Here is a 17653-nt window from a genome sequence, read left to right as displayed (position 1 = left end):
ATGCCTGGCACCCTGATGGGAACTGCTGGTTGTTGTGCTCAGCTAGGCCCCTCCCCTTGTCATGTGGTCTCATGGCCTCTGCACATGGTTTATCTAGCATGGTAGTTTGACTTATCCAGCAGCTTATCCAGGCCTTAGAAGACATATCCCAAGAGTCTCACATGGAAGCTACAAGGCTTCTTACTTACCTAGCCTGGCCAGTCAGACATCTCTTCTGCTGTATTCTATTAGTCAAGTAAGTCTCTAAGGGTAGCCCACATTAAAGGGAGGAGAATTAGATTCCACCTCTCAATGGGAGAAGTAGCAAGTAATTTGTGGTCATCTTTAATCTACTACAGACACTGTATCCTTGATCTCAGAATGATGCCTCTTTGTCTGGAAAGGACATTTGTTTTTTAAACCCAAGGTTAGAGAGACAGACATGGAGCTGTGATGGATCAAGAAGACATCATGTTCTGACTAACCAAGTGATCACAGGGATCACTGAAGTGAAAGGTGTTGCAGACATATTGTCCTCCTATCTAAGTCCCAGCGAATGTTAATTGTCAAAATTAGGGAAGCAGTACTCAAAATGGTTAGGCAGGCTATTCTGAAACACAACTGATTGGTTTCAAATCTCCGCTTTGCCATCGATCAGCTTTGTGAATGTAGGCAGTATAATTTACCTCCCTGTGCTCCACATTAGTCATTTGTAAAGCGGGCATTAACTAGAGCCTACCTCAAAAGACTGCTGTGAGGATGAAAAGAGTTAGTACGCACAAAATTGTTAGAGGAGGATCTGGCAAAAATATATTAGACATAGCTAGTTTTATTATTGATGTATAGATTATGCAGTAAACTACATCAACATCAATAGTCCTTTTTACCCAGAAACAAGTTGGAGAGAAGAAAAGGAAAATGAATTTTAAAAACTGAATGAAAGGTAAAAGTATCATTGGAATATTTGGAGCTAACTGTAAAGACTGTGACACCTTCCAATTTTTTGTCCCGTATCATCAATTCAGGTATTCCCTGAAGCACAATCAGTTGACCAAACTAAGAGCAGTGCCCTCAGGAAAGAATAAAATGAATAGTTTAATTTATCAACATCATTTACCCAGGTTATTTGAGTTCTAAGCCAGAAAACTGAGAGCAGACACACACATAACAATCCTTCGTTGCATAATGGGAATAAAAAGCAATGTGTTAGGATAGGCCAGATTATGCTCCAGTAATAAATAATCCCCAAATCTCAGTAACTTAATACAATAAAAATGAATTTCGTGCTCATTCTACATGCTCAATTAGGGTTAGCAGGAAGGCTCTGACCATCACAGTAACTCAGGGACCTACATTGATGAAAGCTTCATCTTAGCATGTATTGATCTTCAAGGATCAATAAAACAGTGGAAACTGAAAAGGGCCAATTACGTACTAGCTCTTAAAAATGTCTGCGTTCTTCCTAGAAGTGGCCACATGAGACTTCCTCTCACGTTTCAGCCAACGAAACAAGTTACATTTCATTGTTCAAAAGCCATAGCTAAGTTAAAATGGGATGAGGAAGAATAAAGTTACCATGTATCCACAAGGAGAAAAGCTTAACAAAAAGCGAGAAAGCAGCACATACAGTGACTGGTGGATTGCATTATTGTTCCACAAATATTTACTCTCCCCTCCTGCACTCTGTGAGCAGACTGTACTTTTCTGCACCAATGACTTTGGACTTGGCCATATTACTTACTTTGGTGAATGGAAAATGGCAGAAGCAAGAGTGTGCCAGTTCTGAGCAGAGACCAGTCATCATGAGTCTCTGCCAACTCTCTTGCACTCCTGCACTCTGCCATGAAAATGATAGACTTAAACCAATGCATACCTAAACTATAGATCCTTGAGGGAGAAATGGATGTATGTTGTATAATACTGAGATTGGGGAGTTCTTTGTTAAGCAGCATTGTTTCAGCAAAAAGATGACCAATACAGTGACTCAACACAAGGATTTCATGAGAATAGCTACTGCAGATATGGTTTCCAAGAAAGGCTATGAAATAAGACCTTACTAGCTAGTATTCTAAGAAATGTAAAGCAAAATGAGATGGTGTTACATTATTTATATACTAGCTAGATATAAAACTAAAATATAACTATCCAATTATTTACAAATTAAATAAGGAAAAAAATTAAAAGGAGAATTTCTAGTGCTTTTCAGGCTAAGATAATAAAATTAGAAAGTCCCTTTATCCGAGGAAAATTGTCTTTAGTCCATTCCTGCTGCTATAACAAAATAGCTTAGACTGGATAATTTGTAAATAATAGAAATTTATTTCTCACAGTTCTGAAGGCTGGGCCAAGATCAAGGTGCAGGCAGATTCAGTGTCTGGAAGAGCTTGTGCTCTGCTCCCAAGATGGCTCCTTGTTGCCACAGACGCTGTGTCCTCACAAGGCTGGAGGAACAGAGGACAAAAGGGACCAGAATAATCCCTTCGACCTCTTTTATAAGAGCACTAATCCCATTCATGAGAGTGGAGTGTTCATGCCTTATCACTTCCTAAAAGGCCCCACCTTGTAGTACTATAACACTTGGTATTAAGTACCAATGTATGAATTTTGAAGGCATACATACATTCAAACCATAGCATAATTCAAAAAAGTAGAATGATAAAGGCAGAAAGCTCTTCATTAAGGCATTATTTATAACAGTCTAATATCAGAAATAGCATAACTATGCAATAATAGAATATTTTAAGTAATCTATGGTTCTACTAATATTATAAAATATTGTACAATCATTAGAATAATAACTATGAACTTTCCCTAACAACATGGACAAATATTTACTAAGTGAAAGAAGGAGCATATAAACATATACCTAAGCTGTAATCATAATTGTAAATAGATATTTAATATATATAGATAATGACTAAAGGGAATTTGGAGAAATTTAAACATTTGTGCTGTAGCAGTGGTTATATGGGTGAATATTTTTCTTCTGAAATCTAACCCAAAAAAATTGTTCTTTTGATAATAAGTATAATTTTTAAACAACAAGGAAATTTCTCTTCTCAAGAATATACCCATGTGTGTAAGAAAGAGTTGGTGTTTGGATTAAAAGATGCGTTTTTTAAAGAGTGGGAAAAAAATGCAACACATTTTTAATATTGAAGATCCCTGGGTATTCTGAGTAATCTATATAACTTTCTGTATTTTTCAAATGTTTTTACAATGAATGTGCTATCAACTTTTGTAAAAGTTATTTTAAAAATACATGAGCATATTCTCTAGCGTCTCTTCTGAGACCCCACACTCACCTAGTTAGTGCTATCATTTCTTGAATCCACTGAGCTGCCTGTAGACAGAGTTCCTCTCCACAACTCGGTAGCCCATAATTTGATTTGAGACAAAGCTAAATATAGCCCCAACTTTGGTATGAAGGATGGAAATCTGACTCTCCCTGCCTTTTCTTCCCCCCCATCAGAGGCAACAGGATATTCTTTTCAAGACAGGTGGCCTGTGAGCCTTGTCTAAGATCAAACTGGACCTTGAAATTTTTCCTGGTAACATTTTGAGCTCTGGAGCATTGTGGTCCTACCAATAAATCAAGTGTTGGAGGAGCCTAGACTAGGGGCCTTTTAGACAGTTGTGCTAAACCTTCAAATGTTTTGTTATCCTCCCCTCCCCACCCCTACTTTGTACTAGTAACAGACAGATGACAGGTTGCCCCAAGAATACAGACTCCCCACAGTCTCACCAATACCCAAGCATGCCAGGTTCTTCCTGAGTTAAATGCCTAGGAGGCCTGAAAGAATAAATTCATCCTGGAGAAGTCTTGTGGGTCGTATCTTTAGAAATTCAGGGAACATATCTTTGGGGCCATCCAATGGAGAACACAGCCTGTATCAGAACATTAGCAGAGACTTTGGGCCTTTTGGGGTCTCAAATTTGTCATCTTTGAAACAAGTACAATGAAATTAACATTGCCACATGTGGGCACTATAAAACCTTTTGCGAATAAAAAAAAAGGTCAGTGATAATGCTAATAATAACAGTCATTATGCCATTTAATAAAACGGTCTTATTTGAAAGCTTAAAAGGAGCTTCAGGGCGGCAAGCACTCTAATTATAGTATGTCTGCCTTGTTTAAATCTTGATGCATAAGTACATGGTACAGGGCCTGAGGCAATGCCATCTCCAAAGAGCCCTTTTCCATGATCTTAAAACAGTCACAAGGGAGTGTCTAGGTCCTGATGGCTACTGTCTTGAGGCTTTTCTAGTGTTCTGGGAGTCAGGAAGCTTCTCGCTCCTTGAAGCTATTGGTAGAGCCCAGTTGCTGGCGAAACTGAAAAACGAGGAGGTAGAATACCCTAAAACGGGAGATGTCTGAGATGTAGGCAGCTAATAAGGCTGTAAGGTTTTGTTGGGATGCTTCCCTTCCTGATGAAGGGTCCTGTCCCTAGATTAATGGTGAAACTGGCATGTCACATCTCTAGGAATATAACATCGTGTTCCATGACCACGTAGGGTATACATCTGCATTCAGCCGGGATTGCTCCTAAACCTTCCTAGACTCCATCTCTGGCTCTGGGGTTACCTGTGGGTGGGGCGATGCAGACACACAGGAAAACCTCCTCTACAAATTCTTCCTGTAGTTGGTTGATTGTATTCGAAGCCCTTCGTTGGGATGGGCGAGGGACGGGGCTTGGTATGGCGTCCTCTAAGCTCTCTGCCCTCTGCCGTCATCATTCATCTGAGCCAGCGAGAGAGGGGTCGGGGAGACGCGAGGGTGGTTCAGGGGGCGTGCAACCTGGGCCAATTCTGCCCCGAGCACACTGGTTGTCGGGAGCCCCGCCTCCGCTCGCAGTTGACAGCTCAGCTGGTGCCGAGCAACTCGTGCCAGCCAGTCGTGTCTCAGCCTGGAGAGTGCGCGCACCGCCGCCCGGGCAGCCGCTGGCTCCAGCTCACGAAACAGCCCCGGGCGCCGCGCCGCTCAGCCTCCTACTGAGAACAGTCCCTCCCTTGTGCCGGTCGCACGGCTAGCCGCAGGTTCGGCCACGTCAAATCCGTTTTCTAAAAAAGCAGGGAGCAGAGCTCTCTCTTCGCCGCCGACGCAGAAGCAAGGAGCTGGGGAGGAAAAAGCTGCTGCTTTTTGCGCTGGAGATTCGTGGGCAAGGCTTCTCATTTTCCCAGGCTGCTTCCCCTCCCGGGTGAGGAGCGCCCTGAGACTAAGGAAAGAGCCTGGAAAATGGAGCAGACCTGGACGAGGTAGGTGGGCTGTTTCCTTCTCGCCGCACTCCGGACTTGGTGGTCTTCCTCCCTCCCCTCCCCCAGCGCCCTTGGGGAGAGGTCGCCCCTCACCACCAGGGCCCCGTGACAGCTTCCCTTTTCTGTCGCCTCGCCCTGCCTGGTTCGCAGCCCACCTCTCTTGGTCATTTTCACATGTTCTGTTTCCCGGGGTTTCCTTTGCTTAATGAATCTCCCCTCCACCGAGTCCTGATGTTAAAAATACCCAGGGAGGCTGCCTGGAACTTTCTGTAGAAATGTTTCTCTGTCGTTTCCTTGTTCGTGTGGCTAGAGGGATTCCAGTAGGTCTTCTTGAGAGATATGTTTGATGTCAGATGCTTTGAACAATATCAGGTTTATTCTCACCCTGCCACGTTTTCCTTCTCAGCCTCATCTCTCACTACTCACACAAAGGCAAAGGGACTGAGTGAGCAGAGCCCAGCAGTACTCATCTCCACAACCTCCAGTTGGAGCCCACTTGGGGGAGGAATGGAGAAGGAAAGAGATCAGGGCACCACACTGCTCAGGCTTTATTGAGGCCGGGCAACAGTTGGCTTTTAGGTCAGATTTTGGAGATGGCCTGTGAAACTGCGTTTTCTTCCAGTCCTTCCCCAAGATACACTTTAAAATGAAGCCCCATTCAAGGAAAGGGTAAGGATAAGAGACCATGTATTGAGACAAAGACTTCGTTTCTGTTTTTTTAGTGGGTGGGAGGGTAGGGAGACTATTCCAGCGGTGTCTCTATAACAGATACGCTTCCATCTGCAGGATTTAGCTTTGGGGAATTGGGATGGGGCCAAATGAGCGCTCTGACTCCTGAGAGAGTGAAGAGGGTACAAACACAGAAGGTAAATTTGGGGCTTATGCAAAAGACTTGGGTGCTTTTAGTTGATTGTTAAGCTCAACAGCAGTGAATAGTTTAATGTGAATATTAAAGAAGGAGCAAATTGAAGCTTAGGGTTTGTTGACAGAGTAGGCTGTCTAGATTCTGTCTGGATCAAAAGTGATGATTCTACTTTTGGCTCCTTTCTGCTCTTCTTGGGCCTCTCCGAGAGGACTGTGCTTAGTTCTGGGCATCATTAGATAAAATAAGTACAATCAAGAGACAGGAGGGAACTCAAAGCCATGCCTTGAGGGGTGGCCAAAGGACCTGGGACTCCTGAGTCTGGAGAAATGACGACTGGGAGTGGGGAGGATGTGGTAGCTTCCTTCAAATTTCCGAAGAGCTATTGGTGGTAGAGGGATTGAATCACTTTAGAATCTCTTAGGAGGACAGAACAACTGATGCAAGAGAGTTGTGGGGAGGCAAGTTATGGCTCAGTGTAAAGAAAAACTTTCTGGCCGGATGCAGTGGCTAATGCCTGTAATCCCAGCACTTTGGGAGGCTGAGACAGGCGGATCACCTGAGGTCGGGAGTTCGAGACCAGCCTGACCAACATGGAGAAACCCCATCTCTACTAAAATACAAAATTAGCTGGGCGTGGTGGCACATGCCTGTAATCCCAGCTACTCGGGAGGCTGAGGCAGGAGAATCGCTTGAACCTGGGAGGAGAAGGTTGTGGTGAGCCAAGATCACGCCATTGCACTCCAGCCTGGGCAACAAAAGTGAAACTCCACCTCAAAAAAAAAAAGGCCGAGCGCGGTGGCTAACGCCTGTAATCCCAACACTTTGGGAGGCCGAGGGGGGCGGATCACGAGGTCAGGAGATTGAGACCATCCTGGCTAACACAGTGAAACCCCGTCTCTACTACAAACACAAAAAATTAGCCAGGCATGGTGGCGGGCGCCTGTAGTCCCAGCTACTTGGGAGGCTGAGGCAGGAGAATGGCCTGAACCTGGGAGGCGGAGCTTGCAGTGAGCCAAGATCGCGTCATTGCACTCCAGCCTGGGCGACAGAGCGAGACTCCGTCTCAAAAAAAAAAAAAAAAAAAAAGCTTTCTAACAAGTTAGCTGCCTGGGCAGTAAAGAGATTGTTGATTCTGGAGTTACTCAGGCAAAGGCTAGATGACCACTTGATGGTGATGCCAGTGAGTGTATAAGGGCTTTTTGCTCTCTGTCAGTGTTTTTCACACTTGAAGAAAAAAGTATTATTTATTAAGTTTTAAAAATTTTATATTTACATGTAACAATTTCAGACAAATTCAGAAATGATTCGGAAAAATCACAAATTATATATTTACAGTCCAATTAATTTGACAAACTGAGTATACTCATGGGATGGGCATTCAGATAGAGAAAGGGAACATTACCAGCATCCCTGGAACCCTCCTGATGACTCCAAGGATAATCATTATCCTAATTTTTAACACCATAGAATAATTTTGCCTAGTTTTGAACTTTATGTAAATGAAATTATACACTATGTACTCTTTTGTATGTGGCTCCTTTCACTCAATCTTTTGCTTTTGGAGTTCTATACTGTTATATGGTATTGTAGTCCATTTATTCTTGCTTTTAAATAGGCTTCTATTGTGTATAAATATATCAAATTTATTTGTCCATTCTATTCTTAACAGGCACTTGGGCAATTTCCAGTTTGGAGCTATTATAAACAGTGTTGCTATGAACATTTCTGTACAGGTCTTTTGATGAACATATGTACACATTTCTGTTGAGTAAATAAGTAGAAGTATGATTTCTGGGTAATAGGAAATGCATGTTCAGGTTTAGTAAATACTGCCAGATTGTTTTTTTTTTTTAAGAGATTACAAAAGAGATTTCTAAAGAGGGTATCCAGGCCAGGAGCGGTGGCTCACGCCTGTAATCCCAGAACTTTGGGAGGCCGAGGCGGGCGGATCACGAGATGAGGAGATCGAGATCCTCCCAGCTAACACAGTGAAACCCCGTCTCTACCAAAAATACAAAAAATTAGCCAGGCGTGGTTGCAGGCGCCTGTAGTCCCAGCTACTTGGGAGGCTGAGGCAGGAGAATGGCCTGAACCCGGGAGGTGGAGCTTGCAGTGAGTCAAGAGATCGCGCCACTGCACTCCAGCCTGGGCGACAGAGTGAGACTCTGTCTTAAAAAAAAAAAAAAAAAAAAAAAAAAAAGGAGTATCCAAAGGGAGGAACATAGTGAAAAGGTGCTCCACATCACTAGTTATCAGGGAAATGCAAATTAGAACCACAACACCATGCTGCTATATACATATCAGAATGGCTGAAATTAAAAAGATAGAAAATAGCAAATGCTGGCAAGGTGGAAGATTCGGAATGTTCACATTTTTTTTTAACCACTACTCACAATAAGTAATATATTTACATTGCAACCAAGTACACTTACATATGTAACAAAGTTTCTTGTAGCAATACTTTACTATGTGTTTTGCACCCTGATATTTGCTATTCTATTCTTTTTCTTTAAAAATAAAATGTTGGCTCTGATTCACTGAATTTATTCTCCACCTAATGGGTCACAGTTGGGAAAATCCTGTAATCACAGATCATGGCTGACATCTCAGATCCTTCCTAACTCACAGATCAGATTAGTTCATAAGGCCGGGCGCGGTGGCTCACGCTTGTAATCCCAGCACTTTGGGAGACCGAGGCGGGCGGATCACAAGGTCAGGAGATCGAGACCACGGTGAAACCCCGTCTCTACTAAAAATACAAAAAATTAGCCCGGCACGGTGGCGGGCGCCTGTAGTCCCAGCTACTCGGAGAGGCTGAGGCAGGAGAAAGGTGTGAACCCGGGAGGCGGAGCTTGCAGTGAGCCGAGATCGCGCCACTGCACTCCAGCCTGGGTGACGGAGCGAGACTCCGTCTCAAAAAAAAAAAAAGATTAGTTCATAAACATTTATTAAAAATTTGAGGGCCGAGTGCAATGGCTCACACCTGAATCTCAACACTTTGGGAGGCCGAGGCAGGTGGATCACTTGAGGTCAGAAGTTCAAGACCAGTCTGGCCAACGTGCTGAAACCCCATCTCTACTAAAAATACAAAAATTAGCTGGGCGTGGTGGCCTGCACCTGTAGTCCCAGCTACTTAGGAGCCTGAGGCAGGAGAATCCCTTGAACCCGGGAGGCGGAGGTTGCAGTGAGCTGAGATTATACTACTGCACTCCAGCCTGGGTGACACAGTGAGACTCTGTCTCAAAAATAAATAAATTTTGAGAGCCCCAAACAGGCCAGACACTGTGCTAGATGCTAAGAATAAAACAATGAATGCAATGAATGAGACTAGGTCTCTGCCTTTGCAGGCTTTACATTCTCCTCATCTGTAATTTTAATAGAGAGACACTAAGGCAGAGCTATGCATTGGCTGCTCTGGGTACAAGGTGGATAGGGGATTGAAAGAATAAAAATTAACCATAATTGATAACATTTATTAAGCTTTCATTGTGTGCTAATCTCTTTGAATACTTAATTCACCTAATCCTTACAACCCTATGAGGTAAATGTTATACTCATTTTTAAGAAAAGGAAATTGAACTTTAGAAAGATTAAATAATTTTCCCAGAGTGACACACACAGCTAAGAAAGAAATATAGCTTTGAACTGTTTAATTCCAAAATCTATGCTTTTACTTTATTTTAGCAGAGTTTTATAGGTGACTCAGTTTATGACTTGTTTCTGAAGGTAGCTACTTGCTCAATTTACCCACAAAGGACAAGGTGCTTGATATTTTAGTTCTCAAAGTTAGATGTGCTCTACTCTCAGCTACACATCATCTGCCCCTCTACAGCTCAATGGAAAGGTTCCCCCTACCCGCTGGGGCTGTTACCTGACTGTTGCCAAACTCACTGGTTAAATCATTGGGACAAAGCATGATTGGCTCTGGAATAGCAAATTTTCTATGAATACACTGGCGTTACAAAAAGCTGATTTGGTCACCAGCCTTCAGATTTATTTCCGTGAACAGGGTGAGGGTTGTCAAAAGAATAAGCTCATGGAGCTGATGAAGAACTTGATGATGAGGGGAGGTTTTCTCACCTGGCAGGTCCAGTGTCAACCAGGCAAACAGCTTCTACTGCTCTAAATTTTTAGCATCCACCTGTCTGGACTAGCAACTCCCTACACCTTCTGCTTTAAAGATTATCAGTACTTCAGGATTACTGTTTGTATTAATTTCCTATTGCTGGTGTAACAAATCACCACAAACGCTTTTTTTTTTTTTTTTTTTTTTTTTGAGATGGAGTCTCACTCTGTCGCCCAGGCTAGTGTGCAGTGGTGCAATCTTGGCTCACTGCAACCTCCGCCTCCCAGGTTCAAGGGATTCTCCTGCCTCAGCCTCCCAAGTAGATGGGATTACAGGCACATGGCACCACACCCAGCTAATTTTTGTATTTTTAGTAGAGATGGGGTTTCACCATGTTGGCCTGGCTGGTCTGAAACTCCTGACCTCAAGTGATCCACCCGCCTCGGCCTCCCAAAGTGCTGGGATTACAGGCGTGAGCCACTGCGCCCGGCCAAATCACCGCAAACTTAGTGGCTTAAAACAATGCAAATGTATTGCCTTAAAGTTCTGGAGGTCAGAAGTCTGAAATTTGGTCTTCTAGGTTAAAACCAAGGTATCAGCAGGACTATGCTCCTTCTAGAGGCTCTTAAGGAGAATTTTTTTCCTTGCCCTTCACGGCTTCTAGAGACTGCCCACATTCCGGGTTCATAGCCCCTTCCAGCAATGCCATCACTGGCCTCTGCTTCTATCATCACACCTCCTTTGCTCATTCTGACCCTCCAGTGTCCCTCTTACTAGGACTCTTATGATTACACTGGACTCAACCAGAAAATCCAGGATAATCTCCTCATCTCAAAATCTTTAATCACATCTGCAAAGCCCTCTTTTGCTATGGAAAGTGGCATATACATAGGATCTGGGGATTAGGAATGTGGACATTCTTATAAGGCCATTATTTTAGGCTGCCACATCGTTCAATGCTGAAAAAGTCATTACTAATTCTCTCCTCCATTTCAGTGGAAGTGTTCTGGTTTCTAGCACATGAGAAAGCTGAGTAAACATCAGGTGAATCATACATGAACCTTATACAACTTCCCTGAACACATAAGAAAAGAGTGAACTAGAAATGTTTAAGGGCAACCTAGAAGACTGAAGGTTAGAAAAGGAAAGCAAATTAGTTTGTTTTGTTTTCTATTCCCCTGCAATTTGATTTAATAAAATGTAAGCATTAATTGCATTTGCCTGCTGTATCTGTGAAAATTTGGAAAATGGAAGTAACATTCAAGAAAATTAATGATCTGGTTTCAAAATTTAAGAATTTTGACTTTGTTTCTTTTCTGGAGTACAGCCTTCAAGCAAGACAAGGTGTCCATTTACCACAGCTGTATTGTACTTAACAGATCTCCACTGATAGCTTATTTGAATTTGTTTTTCTCTATATAAATGTTTAGCCTAGAGGAATCAGGGACATTTATTTTTCTTTGAATTCATGGTGAGTTAGTAGAGAGTCCTGTTTACAAAGACATAGTTACAACCAGAGATATATGGCCACTGAGGTTAAAGCGGTTAAGTGATTTGCTGGTGTTCACACAACTAGTATGTGTTGTATGAAGGCCTAGTTAATTCCAATACCTTTACTTATTATGGTGCTGGTGCTTTGCATGTAACACTTCATATTAGGAAAATGCTCGTTTTCATAATTCTATTATTGAAACATCTTTGGAAGGTGAATTTCCTGTTTAATATTCAGCACTGCTAGCAACTAATTATCCGAATTTTAAGAAGGAAATTCTGCCTTGGCAACTCTGGTCTACTTTTAAATGGGCCTATACTTGGATTTTGGCTTGGGGAATTTTCCAGAATCAATGCTTTCACTCCCACTTGCTTATTTTCCATATGCTAGATCAGTCTGGACCTGACTCCCCCAACCCCCATTTCTTTCAGCTACATGCTAAGACTATGTTTAAAATACCTAAAGACTGGGAAGCGGTTGTTTTTGTCTCAGAAAGGATAAGTGACTCCTCATGGTGCCCTCCCCATCCTGTGAGGCTCGCCTGACTGTGGCTGAGGGATCATATTTTCTTTTTTTTTTTTTTTTTTTTTTTGAGACGGAGTCTTTCTCTGTCCCCAGGCTGGAGTGCAGTGGCGCAATCTCAGCTCACTGCAAGCTCCGCCTCCCGGGTTCACGCCATTCTCCTGCCTCAGCCTCCCGAGTAGCTGGGACTACAGGCGCCCGCCAACACGCCCGGCTAATTTTTTTTTTTTGTATTTTTAGTAGAGATGGGGTTTCACCGTATTAGCCAGGATGGTCTCGATCTCCTGACCTCGTGATCCGCCCGCCTCGGCCTCCCAAAGTGCTGGGATTACAGGCTTGAGCCGCCGCGCCCGGCCAAGGGATCATATTTTCAAGGCTAGGTGGAGTATCCATCCATTCAGTGGATGCCCCAGGACACTACTTCTATTGAAATCTACCCCCCATTTTATAAATAAAATTCCAAACTGGGTTCAGAACATTCCACAAGTTGTCTCTGGCAAAAATTCAAATAGCATTTAAAGTTAGAAGAAAGTCCAGAATACAAGAGATGTCATATTGACCCAAGGTGGCTCTATGTGATTCTATTTTAAAACACTCAAATGCACTGAGGACTTGTTTTCCTCTGTCTCAGAGCATTTTCTGAGTTCTGTGGCCAGCAAGACAAGCATGATCTGAATTTCTTTTTCTGAACCCTTATGGCTAAAGTGCTAAATTAGTCATAGACTATTTATAATAAATTGTATAATAATAATATTTTATTTTCATAGCACTTTCACAGCCTGTGATTCATCTTTCCTTAGTCTGTCTCATTATCTTCAGTCCTTTTCTTCTTGTTACATTCCACAGAAATATCTTTCTTTCTTGTTTTTTCCAAGGCCAGTGAGGGAAGAGGTAACTTGCAACTAGTGTCTTCTTACCATGGTCATGGTGGAAAGGATGTAAAGAAGCAATAACTTCTGACATATAGAAAGCATTGACTGGCCCGGCACAGTGGTTCTCGCCTGTAATCCCAGCACTTTGGGAGGCCGAGGCAGGAGGATCACTTGAGGTCAGGAGTTCGAGACCAGCCTGGCCAACATGTTGAAACCCCATCTCTACTAAAAATACAAAAATTAGTGAGCATGGTGGGGGGTGCCTGTAATCCCAGCTAATCGAGAGGCTGAGGCATGACAATTGCTTGAACCCAGGAAGTGGAGGTTGCAGTGAGCCGAGATCACGCCACTGCACTCCAGCCTGGGTGACAGAGCAAGACTCTGTCGGAAAAAAAAAAAAAAGCAAGCATTGACTCACAGAGAGAATTGAATAATTTCTAGCATTTCACACAATTTAAGAATGAATTTATTTTCCGCTTCATAATGTGGTATATTATCATTCATAATATAGAATAACATGCTGTGGATTTACAGTATCTTTTAAATCATTACCCCTAACCCTAAGGATGTAGACTTTCAATTTTTAACTATTATAAATAATACTTGATAAATATCTAGGTGCATAAAGCATCTTCTTCCACAGCGTAATTTTTTGAATCATAGATGTTCAGAAGTAGAATAACTATGTCAACATTTCCAGTTCTTGAAAGTACATTGCAAATTACTTAAAGTTGTAGTCTCATAAGAAGGGTATTTCATTCAATTTAAATATCTTTTTCAAGACCTGAATCCCTGTATTGCAAAGGCAGAAACTGAGGCACACTGACATAAAGTAGCATAACCTAGGTGAATCAATAGCAACATTTCCAACTTTTACCCTTTTCTAGGGTAAAATGCTTCACTGTTGCTGTTAATCTCTATTACTATCCTGAAACGTTTCCTGAAATGATAATAAACAGAAAATTTTAACATAAGAAAGTAAAAGGTAGATGGAAATTACATCAAAACTATGTATACCTATTAGGATGTCTATTACAAGGACAGAGAAAAGAGAAAATAGATGCCGTGTTTGGTTAGGGGATTATGGGCAACATCCTTTATATGCTGCTTTTAAACTAAGCCAGCATAGGTTTTTATTGCAGGAAGAAGTTCACATTTGTGTCTACCAAATGACAACATGTAAAGTTTGGAATTGAGTTGGTTTTAGGTTTTTCTGTGTATTACTTGGAGGTTTTCTGTGTATAACTTTCTTGTATTACTTGGAGATTTTCAGGTTATTGGCACACAGGAGCAGCATTATTGTCAGCAGACCCGGGGAGCTGGTTGGAGAGTCATTGCGACTTAATTCACCCTGAGCTAAAATTATTATGAGTGGGCCTTAATATACCAGTTGTTCCCACCTACACATCTAGCCTTGCCTTTGCTGGGATAACACTGTGTACCCTTCAGAGGTTAGATTCAGAAGTACCTCCTTTTGGAATTATTTTTGGAACCTAGATCTGGGTGTTTTCTGCAGCCAGAACACACTCTGCCTACTCTGTTGTAGCACGTAGCTATTTGGTTAACTTGATATTTTCCATACTCCAAGTTTATCTGCAGAATGAAATGTTTTTGTCTGTAAGTCTTCAGCATCTAACATTGTTTCTAGCACTTAGAAGGTCACCTATTAAGAGCTTTCCAGAGAACATTCCCCAAAAGGCCGATGGGAGTATCTGTTTGGTGGGTGTCTCCTTATTGTAGAATGGATACAACAGGTTATCAAACTTGACGCCATTATACATTCAGATTGTATTTATCATTGTTTAAGAAATATGCGTCTTGTTTCCTCACTTACGGGAAAAGAAAAAAAAAAGAAATACGCAACAAATTCCTATGATCTAGACTTCTTTAATGCTGGACAGATGATAGTCAATGATCTAAAAGTCCTCCCTTCCAGAGACTGACATTCTAGAGGGGTCACTAGGCATGAACATACATCACTGTTATACCTTGACCTGACATAGCCTTAACTCGAATTCACTTCAGTATGCTATAAGCACAGCCATCTTTTGTAGCTCATCTTTCTTCCAGATTTTCCACCCTTAGGATCCGTAATGCTGAAATTATACTTCTTGACCACAGGTCAAGTCCCCCACTTCCTCATTCTTGCTGAATGTTGTTTACCTCGTCATGTATTCCAGTTCCTCAACTCTCTGTATCTTCCAGGCCATCTGCTCTTTATTCACCTCCATACTGAACCTAGACGTCAGGGTCAGCTCTTTGAATCATGTTCTCAACGCTGCTTTAGAATCCCTAACTGCCTTAACAATCTCCCGGCTTGGTAACCCTTAGTCAATTTTATTTTAAAATCCTAGAGGATTCTATGAGTGTTGTGTTAGTATGTTATAAAACCGCACTGAGAAGACTCTAGATTCATTCTTGCCAATCCTCAGCAGGTCTATAATGCTGCTGAGAAATTCTCCTCCTCCTCCCAGCTGCTTCTTTCTCCTGCTCCTCCTTCCCTGACTCTTTCTGTTCCTCTAAAAATATATTCCTCACAACCTTTGATTTCCGTAGTGTAAATAAAAGCAAGATGCAAAACTGTTATGTTCAATATTATTTCTATTTGCAGAATTCACACAGGCAAATAAACCGAAGAACAACTAAAGTAAATACATAAAAATCTTAATGTTGCCTTCAGGTGACAGAATTTTAAAAATTATTTTTATTTTTCTCTGTACACTTTTCTCTTTTCCAAAATTTCTACAAGAGGCATGTACTTCTTTTAAAATCATCAAAAATAGACATTGTAAAGAAAAGAAACTGAAAGATTATGTGAATATAAAAGTAGGTGGAAAGGGAAAAAAATCACCTGTTTCTTAACATTCAGTCTAGGGCTCTAGAAAGATTGAGCCAACTGCAATATACTCCAGTGCTTGCGGATATTAGTTGTTAATGAAAACTGAGGATTGCAGGGTGCATTGCCAGGACCAAAAGCAAAATGCAAAAGGTAAGTTTCAGAGGTGGGTGGAGAGACCATACACCATCCCTGGGGTAATGTGACTGAATCCAAAGCAGGTTATTTTCATGTCTTCTTTTGAAAGAGTGATATCTGTGCCTTGGCTGATGCAGGGGAGGTAGAGGAAAATGTATTAGATATTTGGATATGTGACGACCTCAGAAGGCAAAGTGAAGAAAAATAATTACTTACTTATTGAGGGGTTTCTCTGAACCTTGATGGATAGCATCAAGAAAGTAATGTTAGTTTCCTTATTTTCTTTAGGATGAAGACTTAGTGCAGGACCAAAAACAAAGCAAAACAAAGATCCTAAAACTTAAAGAAATTGTTGTGGATGCACAATGATTTTGTAGCTCACTGTAGCTATTGGGGACTTAGCACTCCAGAAAACAGCCTCTCAGCGTGATGGTCACTGTCAGTGAATAGACTTTGAGTGAAGGGTGTAATTGCAGCCTGTACTGGAATAAAGTGGATGTTTCTGTATTGGTGCCAAGTCAGCCCACACTTAGTCAGCATGCAGAAGGAGGCTCACCGTGATGCCCTCTCTCCTCTGGGAGCTTTGCCAACTAAGCATCCTCACTTGCAGAGGTTATAATGATAGATCTTGAGATGAGAAAAAATGATAATTTCACTGTATTATATAATAGTCTTAACGTTCTGCATCTGGGGCTTTTACCCTATTTGCATTTGAATATGTGTTTTTGCAATTCTGGTGCCACATTGTGGGGAGGGTATTTGGCAACATTTGGAACATAGAAAATATATCCAGTGTCTCTCCTTGGCAAGAGGAAAAAAAAAACATCTGAGAAGTCTCAGAGCTTGTTCACTAATGCCTTTTCCGCTTTGATTGTTTGTTTCCACCACCTTTCCTGCGTTTCAGTTTATTCCCTTGGGTAGGGACAACGCCAAGTGTTATCACAGGAGGGGTTGGAGAAAGATGTAAATATTCTGAAAAAAGTGGGTTAGAGATACGGAAGTATAAAATGATGGATGACTCACTTTTCACGATAGGACCTATATAAAAAGTCACACTAGCCATTTACCTTTTGGGATTTTAATTATTTTGTTACATAGCATCTGTTCCACCAGTACTCAAATACTCAAGTGTAAGCTGTGCCCATCAGGGATAAGTTGATAATCTAAGAAACAAATTTGTGTCAGGGTTTGAGACAAAAATCCCATCTCATTAGCACAGCAAACAGTCTACCCTTCCTTTTGCCTCAGCTTCTCAGGGGTGAGTTCCCTGGAGTCAAGGCAGGTATGAAGGAGGTTCCCGGTAAATGTGTGGTGAGAAATAGGGCATATTGGGAAGAGTAAAAGTTTGGAGTCAAATAGATACAGTTTTCAAGTTCAGGTTCTGATACCAACTAGCTGTGCGATCTTGGGCAAATTACTTTATCCTTCCAGGCCCCTTGTTTCCTCGTCTGTAAACAGGGATTCTATGATGTACTTCACAGGATTCTATGATGACTGAATGAACTGATGTCTAGAAAGTATCGGGTATTCAGTAAATTGCAGAGGTAGCATTGGTGGTGAGTGGTGATGGTTGTCCATGATAATAATATGTTCATTTAATACAAGATTAATATTGAGGAAAATTCCA

At 41.7% G+C, this 17653-nt stretch overlaps 2 protein-coding genes across 10 annotated transcripts in view; one reads left to right on the top strand and one right to left on the bottom strand.

The window, feature by feature from the left end:
- LOC115837636 (putative neuroblastoma breakpoint family member 7) overlaps window positions 1–17653 on the bottom strand; it is a 655832-nt gene that overhangs the window by 416262 nt on the left and 221917 nt on the right.
- LOC100582383 (myomegalin) overlaps window positions 1–17653 on the top strand; it is a 230677-nt gene that overhangs the window by 31371 nt on the left and 181653 nt on the right. The window contains exon 1 of one of the 9 annotated variants that reach the window (XM_030824695.1): window positions 4762–5235. The exons of the other annotated variants lie outside the window; for them this stretch is intronic. Coding sequence (XP_030680555.1) covers window positions 5216–5235 — 20 coding nt within the window. The 5' untranslated portion in view covers window positions 4762–5215. Of the gene's footprint in view, window positions 1–4761; window positions 5236–17653 lie in introns of those variants that run through there. 9 annotated transcript variants of the gene reach the window in all.

Source organism: Nomascus leucogenys, chromosome 12 (genome assembly GCF_006542625.1).
Source record: "Nomascus leucogenys isolate Asia chromosome 12, Asia_NLE_v1, whole genome shotgun sequence".
Taxonomy (NCBI): Eukaryota; Metazoa; Chordata; class Mammalia; order Primates; family Hylobatidae; genus Nomascus; species Nomascus leucogenys.
This window is presented reverse-complemented; position numbering and strand designations above follow the sequence as displayed.